Below are 12,118 nucleotides of genomic sequence, written 5' to 3'. Positions count from 1 at the left end.
TGTTCTGAGTTTCCTTATTAACGGTGAGGATAACAGCATCCTGTGCGGCATTTTAAACATATTTTTCAAATCACGTCCTCCCACTTTATCTCATTTAATATTTGAAAGAATCTTTCAAGGTAGGCAGGGTAGATATTTTTATTTTACTCTCATTTTAAAGAAAGGAACTTAGGCCCAGAGAGGACAAGAGGAGGGCTCCCGGTCGTGGGCATTGGTCACAGGGCTGGATTAGACCTTGATCTTCTGATGTCTACTCGGGTCTTTCTGCTGGACCAACGTGCCTGACCACGTGGCTGTGCCCCAGTGACAATGACCACCTACAGCCTTCTCAACCTATGCATGTTTGTAGCTTTAGCACATTTCAGAATCAAGGCTCGTATATTTCCTCTCCACTGGGCAGCAAGCTCTTTAGTTGATTTATACTCATTCCGGCTCCACTGGGGCCTCCTTCGTTCTGGTAATAGAGGCAGATTTAACATAAACCTAATGTAGCTTACGTTTTATGGCCCCTCACTTGCACAGGCCCCATGAATGCTGGGGTTACTGGGAGTTGTAGAGAGTTCTGTGGGGAGGGGAAACCAGATTATGATTGACAAGCATTTGTGTGTAAGCATTCAGATAAAATACCTAGAGATCCCAGAGGAAAGGTACCTGAATTTCTCAATTATCAGGACTTTGTAGTGATTTCTTTCCCCAATTCTCATTACATGTTCACTTTGGTATTTTGTATTTGTAAAAATTCTTTAATGAGTTTTTTAAAGTGGTCCCCAGCTTAGATAAGCATCTGGCCTCACAAAATCTGTATCTGCCTCTGAGAAAACCTGTGCTTGATAAATTAAGAGCTAGATTCTCTCTGTTCTTTCCTTGATGATTATACGGAACCCACCTCTGCCTCTTCTCAGCCCTCACTCGGCTGGATTGAGATTCCTGCTCTGTTAGTCTATTCCCTTATAGGGGTCCCAATGAGGGAATTTAGATAAACATTTCAGTTTCACTATATGCAAGATGTATGGTATTTCCTCTTAAAGATAAGTCTCCTGAAAACAAGAGCTTTTCAGAAATTTTAGAGAAGTAATTATATAGCACCTATTTGGGTTTGTTGTTTATGTTCTATGAAATTTACTACCATAATATGAAGAGAAAATTAACTTTGCAATCTGAGCGTCTACTTTAGAAACTGTGAGGAAGACACGTTAATTTCTACCATTTAGACACTCACTTATATCAGGAAGCACTACTACATACTGTAAAAATATTTTTACGGCCTCATTTTATTATGGTTCAGTTTTAACAATTTTGCATAAGTTCGCTCAATAAGCTTTTTTGTTTTTAAATATCTACTGTTTGTTAGGTAAGCAATTATAAGGACTGCATAAGAATGGCTACTATAAAGGTGTGGCTCTAACTTTAAAACTTGAATCTCAACAAATGTCAAATGTTTTTCATTAAGAAAACAAAATCTGGGCTTCCCTGGTGGCACAGTGGTTGAGAATCTGCCTGCCAATGCAGGGGACACGGGTTCGAGCCCTGGTCTGGGAAGATCCCACATGCTGCGGAGCAACTGGGCCCGTGAGCCACAACTACTGAGCCTGCGCGTCTGGAGCCTGTGCTCCGCAACAAGAGAGGCCGCGATAGTGAGAGGCCCGCGCACCTCAATGAAGAGTGGCCCCCGCTTGTCACAGCTAGAGAAAGCCCTCGCACAGAAACGAAGACCCAACACAGCCAAAAATAAATAAATAAATAAATTTAAAAAAATAAAAGAAAACAAAATCAGGCTGTGTGCCCACCTGCTCCCAACATGTTGGAGTGAACTTGACCTTCAGTCATTGTGTTGCTCCTTCTTCCTCCGTGGGGCTCCGTGAGAGTCCAGGGGCTTAAAGACTGCAGGGGCCAGGGGAGGGCTCTCAAGTCTACAGCTCATGGTCATGCCTGGTAACCTCACAGCCAGGTCTGTGCAGTCCCTGGAGGAGTGTGTGTCCTGCTCTGTGCACAGGGCAGCCGGTGCCTTTGCAGAGGGTCCACTTCCACAGGGCCTCTGGGCACATAGTCAGACTCCGGGGCACTAGGAGAGAGAGGGCCGGGGGCACTAGCCACGGAAGGCAAGCAATTCTGCACACTCCCCTAGCCAGGCTCGGAGGGAAAATCTGCTTTTCACTCCTGTGTGCTCATTTGTTCCTCTCCCATCCCCCATTTCCCAATCACCCAAAGGAGCCTGGGTTTCCAGAAAGCAACAGCCAGGAGGGGAGGGGTTGGCCATTTTTTATTTGGCCACATGGCAGTGGGGATGGGGAACTTAGGGAGGATAAGTTAATATTAAAAATATCTGTCCTATGAAAAGTTTGTTTTAAAGGTAGGCAGAAATAAATGATGTCGTATTATACTTCCAGCTGACATCTTTCTTCTTGGGGAGAAACAAACAAACAAATATGGATGGTGTCGGTGTGCGGGTACACCTCTCAGCTGGGATTTTGGGTCTTCTGCATTAACTCTAGCGGGAAGGAAAACAGAGCAGACTAGAACAAACTGGAACAAATATCTTGCTTCTGAAAAACACTGTATTGTGTTATTATTACAATAGCAATTCATGTTCCTTATAGAAAATACACATAGGTAACCCTGGAGATGAAGCCTAAAAATATTTTCCTCTTTATCATTTCATATCTGCACATATGCCTGATTTACATATATTTAAAATCCATGTAAAATTGTAGCAGATAATTCAGTACATACTGCTTTATAAATTGAATTTTTAACTAATGACTGTTTTTCTTTAACTTAATGATTATTTTTCTTAATGATTATATTTTTAATGGCTTCAGAGCATTCTTGTTCACAATATACCATAATCTATGTAAATTATCCTCTATTGTTAGACATTTAGCATATATATGCCATATGTACATTATATAAATATATATAAATATTATACAAGAACTTCCAGTGACTGGTCACATAGCTAAATCTTTAGCCATATCCATTATTGTACCATAAGTATACATTTTTACAAGTAGAATTAGCAGCTGTCTTTTCAACATAGAGAAATGGAACCATTTGTTTTTTTTAAATATTTTTTTTAAATTTTTTTATTTACTTGTTTATTTATTTATTTTTGGCTGTGTTGGGTCTTCATTTCTGTGCGAGGGCTTTCTCTAGTTGTGGCAAGCGGGGGCCACTCTTCATCGCTGTGCACGGGCCTCTCACTATTGGGGCCTCTCTTGTTGCAGAGCACAGGCTCCAGACACGCAGGCTCAGTAGTTGTGGCTCATGGGCCCAGTTGCTCCGCGGCATGTGGGATCTTCCCAGACCAGGGCTTGAACCCGTGTCTCCTGCATCGGCAGGCAGATTCTCAACCACTGCGCCACCAGGGAAGCCTGGACCATTTGTTTTTAAGAACAAAGCCCTGAGTGGCAGTAGTGTGTGGAAGTCCGGTTAAAGGTCTTTTACTGACACAAGAGCAGCGGGGAGGGACCTACTGAGTCAGTGTGGCTGGAATTCATGAATGAGCTTCAGGACTCCACAACCTGAAGATTATCTAAAGTTTCACCTAAAGTAAAAGGAGATGTGGAGTTAGACAAAGCAATAATGATGCTAGAACTTTAACATGAGAATTAGTCCTCATTTTTAAGTAGGGATATGTATTTCTTTACATTTTGTTGTGCTATGTGATATTAGCATGTATGCTGATATCTTATTTCTAATGTTTTGATTCGAAAATCATAAATGATGCAAATCTCCATTATTTCTCAGTTTATTAACATCTGGGGAGGGTTTGCCCATTGGCTCAGGGTCCCTCCTGAGGAATCCATCTATGTTCCATAGATAGGGCTTAAGACACAGGCTGGGCTGAGACAGACCCACAGAAATGGAATCTTACACTTCCTGTGGAATAAGTGGCTCACATATCTCGGAAAGGAAGATAACATATGATGTTTTAAAATTATGTTTTTGAGCTCCAGGCTATATTTATGTGAACAAAGGTTTTCTTCTGGTTCTGTCTGTTTTTAGACCTTGCTTGAAGATGCAGAGAGGTGCAGACATAAAATGCAGACCGCTTCCGCGCTGATCGGGGGGCTGGCAGGAGAAAAAGAAAGATGGACAGAGCAAAGCAAGGAGTTGGCTGCACAAACTAAAAGACTTGTGGGTATGTAATTCCTTTATTAATGAGATTATGTGTTGACTATGATAGAGAGTGAGCAAACTTAAGCTTTAATCAGAATACACATCAGCGCTCTATTACTTCAAGTTCCTCTGCGTGTGTGTGTGTGTGTGTGTCCAGCTATTTCAAAAGGATGAATATTAGTTTGGCATTTAGGCAACACTTATTAGATTTAAACCTCTTATTATCAGGTCATTTTTGAGTTCTCCTACGAGTGAATGGCCATATCGATCAAGGTCACTTAGAATGGAGGCTCTGTCTTCTGAGGTTTTGGTGTATCTCTTAAACTCAGAAATCATCCTCTCATATCCAACAAGAGTCAACATAATCCGGTGCTTGACTACTAGCAGCTATTACTTGGTGGACCATGTGTGCTCTTTAACAATGAACTAAACTACTGCTATTCACAAGACACAGCAACTTGTGGTTACAATTTGGTTTCTGAATTTCAGTTTGAAAGAATGGTTGTCTTTTTTTTTCATTTCTAACATTCTGCAGAATTACAGGGCTGATCACAGAGTATTTTAGTGATGTTTTGTTTTCCGTTTTAGGGGATGTGTTGTTGGCTACAGCTTTCCTATCTTATTCTGGTCCGTTTAACCAAGAATTTCGCAATCTGCTGTTAAATGACTGGCAGAAGGAAATGAAAGCCCGGGAAATTCCATTTGGAGACAATCTAAATCTCAATGAGATGTTGATTGATGCTCCTACCATTAGTGAATGGAACCTCCAAGGCCTGCCAAACGATGACCTGTCCATTCAGAATGGAATTATTGTCACAAAGGCATCTCGCTACCCTTTGTTAATTGATCCACAGACTCAAGGGAAGATCTGGGTTAAAAATAAAGAAAACCAAAATGAACTCCAGGTAATCTGGGTTTGAGTCTATTTATGCTACTAATCAATTTTAGTGCCCCAGATCAACAAGTCTCTGAGAATAAAGAAATATTTCATATTTAGAAATAATTTTATTATTAATATTTAGATATTAGTATTTAGAAATGATTTCTAAAAATTGCATTATTTACATTCTTGTTGATCTCTCCAATGCCGTCTTTCAAAGGTTTCAGACTCCCTTCTGTTAGGGCCTAGGGCCCTCATTCATAAACAAAGCAGGGTGGAGCTATATCACACTAAGTGTACAGCACTTTATAAAGACACTTCATAATTATTCCATGATTATCTGTTACAAATGTGGTGGTGGTGAGGAAAAGGCAGCATTGCAATACAACCTTTACTTGCTTCTCAGTAAAAGGGAATGATGCAGTCAAATGCTCTGGAGCTTCCTTAAAAAACTAAAAATAGAGCTACCATATGATCCTTCAATCCCACTCCTGGGCATATATCTGGAGAAAACCATAATTCAAAAAGATACATGCACCCCAATGTTCATTGCAGCACTATTTATGATAGCTCAGACATGGAAGCAACCTAAATGTCCATCAACAGAGGAATGGATAAAGAAGATGTATATTTATACAGTGGAATATTACTCAGCCATAAAAAAGAATGAAATAATGCTATTTGCAGCAACATGGCTGGACCTAGAGATTATCATACGAAGTGAAGTAAGCCAGACAGAGAAAGACAAGTATCATATGATATCACTTATATGTGGAATCTAAAAAAAAAAATGATACAAATGAACTTATATACAAAACAGAAACAGGCCCACAGACATAGAAAACAAACTTATGGTTACCAAAGGGGAAAAGTGGGGGAGGGATAAATTAGAAGTTTAGGATTGACATAAACCCACTACTATCTATAAAATAGATAACCAACAAGGACCTACTGTAGAGTACAGGGAACTATACTCAACATTTTGTAATAACCTATAAGAGAAAAGAATCTGAAAACATTATGTATAACTGAATCACTTTGCTGTACACCTGAAACTAACACAACATTGTAAATCAACTATACTTCAATTAAAAAAAATAAATAAGGAATTGATGGTTTGCTAAGGTGAAGAATGGAAACAGTTTAGAGCAGCATTTTGATCTTGTTTCTAGATCACATCTCTAAATCACAAGTACTTCAGAAACCACCTAGAGGACAGTCTTTCTCTTGGAAGGCCCTTGCTTATCGAAGATGTTGCAGAGGAACTAGATCCAGCCCTGGATAATGTTTTGGAGAGAAACTTCATTAAGACTGGGTCTACCTTTAAGGTAGGTTAAACCTATAGATGACAATGTGCAGAATAATTACCATGAGGCCAGGTAAATGTGACATAGGAGACAGTTTCTCAATAGGCAGCAATTCAAATTCGAGGCATTTGCTTTTCTCTTCTACACTTCCTGAGTTGGGATCAAGAGCAATCTTTTTAGGAATATCTACTTCACTTGTATAATAAAGTCTAACTCCATTGTGATGTTTGACTTTGGACAGTTTTCAAGCCCTGTCATGCCCCTCTCCCCTTCCATTCCCAATCTGGGCAAACTGGTAAGAAAACGTGGGTCCACTCTCCTTTGGCACTGGTGGGAAGTTCAAATCATGCAACTCTCAGCCCATGACCATGTCTGGGAAACTTCATCCCAGCCCCATTGGGTAACCACCATAAAACCCTAAAACAGCTTCCCCTCCCTACTCTCTCAAGTGAGGTTTTTTTGGGACCTGTTTGGGAGCCTACCCTAATATTTCCAGAAAGTCTCATGTGAATAATAAACATTTTCATATCTTTTTGTTACATGAGTGACATCATCAGTCTTGACTTCTGAACCGAATTTTGGGTGGGGAATCCATCTCACTTCTGCAGTATGATCACAACAATTTTGGTGATAAATTCTATATATATTGTATGGTGTATATTGAATTAACTTCCTTCCTTCCCCCCTTCCTTCCCTCCCTCCCTCCTTTCCTTCCTCTCTTACTTCCATCCTTCTTTCCTTTCATCCTAGTGGCTTAAAGCCCTGTGAATGCCTAATGACCATTTCTTTTTTAGTATACAGATGATCTCCAGGTACATAGTTGTTAAAACAATACTGGATCCTATACAAAAAGCACACAGTAAGGTGTATCTCTGTTTTATTACCTTTAACTTTCTTTTTTATAAAAAAGGTGAAGGTTGGTGACAAAGAGGTAGATGTGATGGATGGCTTCAGACTCTACATTACCACCAAGCTGCCCAATCCAGCCTACACCCCTGAAATAAGTGCGCGGACCTCCATCATCGACTTCACTGTCACCATGAAAGGTCTAGAAGATCAGTTGCTGGGGAGAGTCATTCTCACAGAGAAGCAGGTGAGTGAAGTATGGCCCTCCCGCTTTCTGCATCATGTTGCGATTTTTTCATTGACAAAAGTGATATGATGAACGTTGTAATAGGATTGAGTCCCCTCCTTTAATTGCTGTGTTTCTTCCATCATTAATTTCCAAGTGTCTTAAATAACTACTAACCAATTATCTACCCATTATGTTGCATCTGCATCGCATAAATCATATAGATCATCAATTGATTTTATATAGGGGACTGATGTAACTATGAGACTGTCCGTCTCAATATCAGCATCATTGTTCTGGATTTATATTACTTTATTTTTTGGAAGTTTGTTCTATTACTAATTCTAGTCACCTGTTGATTTTTAGCTTTCTAGTACACATACAGTTTTTTCTTTCATTCGATTCATTATTATGCTTTTGGAATATAAAATTAAAACATTTTACTCAGATAACATGACATTGCCAATTCTTATTTGTTATCCGAGAGAGCTCTGTGTATGCTGTGAGAAGATAGAAGTTGGTGACACTAGGTTTCACTGCACACCTTCTGAGGGCTACCGGATTCATTGTGCTCTCAGCATAACTCCATATCCGTTTTCTCTCAATGAAAAATGGCCAATAATTTATAAACTTCCGTGTTCTGAGTCAGCATTTTCTCCGGGGAACATTTGAGTCTTAAGGAAAGAAATCTGGAGGATTTTAATAGCAGTTTCACTGCTTTGGTGAAACTGCGTGAACTCTGAAAGTTGCTATTGATTTTTTTCCTGAGTTCGATGGCAATGTGGAGTTTGGTTTACTTTATACCTCCCTTCTACACTGACCTAAAGATTTATTTAGGTTAAATCTATTGGCAAAATCTTTGAAGTCTGTCCCTCCCGTTCTTTTTACCTTTTCTGTATGTCGTACCATGCTTGCTCTTCTGAGCCCTTCCTTATGTTTATCTCTTTCTGTCTCTCTCCTTCCCCTCTTCCTTTTTTATGAATCTTCTCTGTTTACTTTTTAATTTATTGTACATAAATCATAGAGTTATACGGTTGGAAGTTGCATTAAAAGCATTTAATCCAACTTCATAAATTCACATGGTTGGTGACCTCAGTATGGCAGGAACCGATGCTAGCGTTCCTACCACAGACTGGCTATTGAAGAAATAACATCCTTCCAAATATATACTTGTTTATTTTCGAAATCTCAGTAGAGGTGGTTGAGGAAGTTTAGCGCTGCCACACCCTTATTTCAGGAAGGAGAGGGGTTCTTTTTTTTAAAGTTTTTTTTTTTAATAATAATCTTTTATTTATTTATTTATTTTTATATTTATTTTTGGCTGTGTTGGGTCTTTGTTTCTGTGCGAGGGCTTTCTCTAGTTGCGGCAAGTGGGGGCCACTCTTCATCGCGGTGCGCGGGCCTCTCACTATCGCAGCCTCTCTTGTTGCGGAGCACAGGCTCTAGAGCGCGGGCTTCAGTAGTTGTGGCACATGGGCTCAGTAGTTGTGGCTCACGGGCCTAGTTGCTCCGCGGCATGTGGGATCTTCCCAGACCAGGGCTCGAACCCGTGTCCCCTGCATTAGCAGGCAGATTCTCAACCACTGCGCCACCAGGGAAGCCCAGGACAGGGGTTCTTGATCAACAGAAAATCTGTGGAGCTGGGGCATCCCTGAGAGTCTTCGGGGCAGTATCCATTGCCCGTATTGTAGGCTCTGCTTTCACCTGTAGTGCTGGCTTCAGGTAGATAAGGGGCTTTGATAGCACTCTGAATAACATCCTTGTCCTCGGCTTTCTTACTATTCAGCTGAGATGAATACAGTCTCCTTGGAGAGAATAATTTGGCTTCCCAGATTTTTGGTTGCCACAAAACACGACAACAACTCCGGGACTGACCTGTAATTGTTGCAGCAGAGCTCTAAGAGGAAGTAAGGGGCGTGTGAAGCTCACTGGAAGATTCTGAACAGCCTTGAAAAGCCAGTATGGATCCCAGGCCAGGCTTTTCCTTACTTCCTGGGAAAGTTGGGTGCCTTCAGACATTATTCTCTTACCATGCTCTCATTATCAGAACTTGTCCCCGGCTCAAAGGAAATGATTCTCACAAAAGTGTGGTCAGAGTGACATGACACTCATTCTGTTATAATAGTCATCTTACCCTGAACCACATTAGAATACAACATGTAATCTGTAGTTTTTTTTTTCTCTAAAGCGAAGTGAGCTGCGAGACTTATTTGTGATGGATCTTAAGTAGTCTACTTTCTGCCAGCAGCTTTTCCTTTTGCAGCATCTTTTCTGCCCACCGTGCTCCTGAATTTGCTCACTTTGCTGAATCTTTTCAGCCTGGGTGGTGGCAAGTGGGTCTGAGTTGATCTCTGGTGCTTTCAGGGCATTTTTTTTTTTATCATCTAGTGACTCAGTTGAAAAGAGCCTATGTCTATGCTTATGGACACAGATATAAAACGTTAAGTCCAAATTGTTTCTTTGACTTCAGCGACAATGAAGTCTCTCTTAACTATGATCACATCTTGGGTGATTGTAAAAATATCAATATGAAATGTTATTGGGCCAAGGAGGGGGCTTTTGAAAGCTAGGAAGATCCCACAGATAGGAAGTTGATGTTGGAAAGCATCTAAGAAATTCCCTAAATGTAGGGAGCATTGAAACAAATGGTGAACATCTTCAGTCAGGATGAGTTATGCCTTCACTGGTCTGTTGATTCTTCTTGTGAAAGGCAGCTTAGAACAGTAACTTAGGGTACAAGGGAAAGGCTACTCTTCTTCGAGTCCATGAATTCACCAGCTGTCCAGTGTTCTGGGAATACAGGCAGCGAGGAGCCTTATTATCATGCCGGATCTGGTCTCATGAATGCTCAGCTGTAGAGCCTGAGCAGGTTTGTTTGCTTAAGAGACAAAGGGAAACCTCAGAGCGTATGAAAGCAAGGAAGGCAGATTTTCAACTGACTTTATACTTTTCTGTGTGCTTCAAGGCAGTCTTTTTAAATGCATGGGCTGTTCAAGTTCATATCAAGGTCATATTCAATTGCTCACCTGAGGTACCTGTGAGTATATTTAGACGGCCTGCTGTTGTCATCAGAAGGTGATGTATCAAGACCATTTTAAATAGACAGCAAACCAGTAGCCCTCCAGAAACTTTCCTTTAAAGAAACCTATAGTCTCTTCGGGTCACTCTCACCTTGATCCTAGAGAATAAGACAGAATCTCAAAGAGTACTATTAGGAGAAAAATATTAATATCAATTAACAGCTTCTACTAGCCACACAATACAAAGCCTCCAGGGTCATCATTGTTCAGAATTTCGAATGAGCAAACAGGTGTGTGATTTATTTCTTTTGGAGCTGGAAGGACCTAAACTTTGTGGAACTGACATGGGAAATAACTTAATAAAGACACTAAATAGACATTGTTATCACCATTGTTATTGGTGGTGGAGAAAAAATAAATCTGTTTCTGAGTTCAGTTGTTTAATCTTTCATTTTAATTACCAGTGCAAGGTACAGAAGAGAAAGAATCTTTGGGAATAAAGCCTGGGTGATACGTTATAAATGGTAACTGTGGAAGGCTGTCATCTATTTCCTTTTACTGATTCCAAAACTTTGGTTATAGTTGAAGTTTATGAACACAAAGAATTTTAGTTTTCATTTGCATCCTTGTTGAGCCACCTAACTTTTGATCATGTAATTAATCAATAGTACATTTCATGAAGTTGTACTGAATCACTGATGTACTTTCTTATTCAATTCAGGGATACTTTTCACATTATCACAGTTTATATAAAATTTTTACGTTGTGGTCTTAATATATAGAATACATAGCACAAATGTGTGTGTGTGTGTGTGCTAAGAGATAATCCCTTTGGTGGGAAAAATGCTAATAGACAAAATTATTTTGATTAATTTTGCCCCTTTGTATTAATTTGTAAAAGAACTATATTATGGAACTAAAGTTGTAGTTCAACAGAAATATGTTTAAATCTGTCATACAAATGAAAATATGCCTAAAACCTTATCCCAAAGTAGGTTTTCCATTTTTAAATCTCAAATGAAAAGCAAATAGCAGTTGTTCTAATTTTCTTTCAGAGGTATCTTTCTTTGCCCCATAACTATTGTTCTAGTCTACTGTTTGGCCACTGGTGTGCTATTTAATGAATAGTTTGCTTTTGGAATTCCAAATATTACTTTAGGTTGTAGTATTTACTTTAGAGTATATTACTTCATCAGTTTCAAACTATGGGGGAAATGTATTCCTTAGCCTTATTTTAATCCTTTGGGAATATAAGCATCTCTTTAATTGACAATTTTATTTAATTAGTTGTTAACAGTGACATTAAATTGACCATAATCAACTCAATAATGTTCAAGCTTTTACTTACTATCTTTAAAATCAGGAAAGGAATAATTTGTACCTTATTGTATGTATTACTAATAAGTGTGTTTATTTTCTTAATAATGGTTTTCATAAGCAACATGGAGGCATAATTTTAGTCTCAATCCTGTAGTTCTCAAATGGAGATGAGATTGGAAATGTAGGTTGTAACAGGTTTTGCAAACTATGTTGAAAATTTTGGACGTTTCCAAATAGTAAATGGAGATCCCTCAATGACAAGGAGCAGAAAAGGGGGTGATGGCAGAGCAAAAGATCAGCGGGGAGACCAGTTATGGTTAGTGTAGTCCCCCGAGCAATAATTAAAGCCTAGATTAGGGCAATTGCTATCTAACTGGAAAAAAATGGAGGAAGGATTATG

The 12,118-nt window shown here is 39.5% G+C and overlaps 1 protein-coding gene across 1 annotated transcript in view; it reads left to right on the top strand.

Annotated features, from left to right (window-relative positions):
• Window positions 1-12,118, top strand: part of DNAH5 (dynein axonemal heavy chain 5) — a 259,490-nt gene that overhangs the window by 207,593 nt on the left and 39,779 nt on the right. The window contains exons 62-65 of the mRNA XM_061189135.1: window positions 4,006-4,141; window positions 4,708-5,024; window positions 6,172-6,327; window positions 7,217-7,399. Coding sequence (XP_061045118.1) covers window positions 4,006-4,141; window positions 4,708-5,024; window positions 6,172-6,327; window positions 7,217-7,399 — 792 coding nt within the window. The remainder of the gene's footprint in view (window positions 1-4,005; window positions 4,142-4,707; window positions 5,025-6,171; window positions 6,328-7,216; window positions 7,400-12,118) is intronic.

Source organism: Eubalaena glacialis, chromosome 4, assembly GCF_028564815.1.
Source record: "Eubalaena glacialis isolate mEubGla1 chromosome 4, mEubGla1.1.hap2.+ XY, whole genome shotgun sequence".
In the NCBI taxonomy this organism is placed as follows: Eukaryota; Metazoa; Chordata; class Mammalia; order Artiodactyla; family Balaenidae; genus Eubalaena; species Eubalaena glacialis.
The sequence above is the reverse complement of the archived record's forward strand: the minus strand, read 5'-3'. Positions and strand labels throughout refer to the sequence as shown.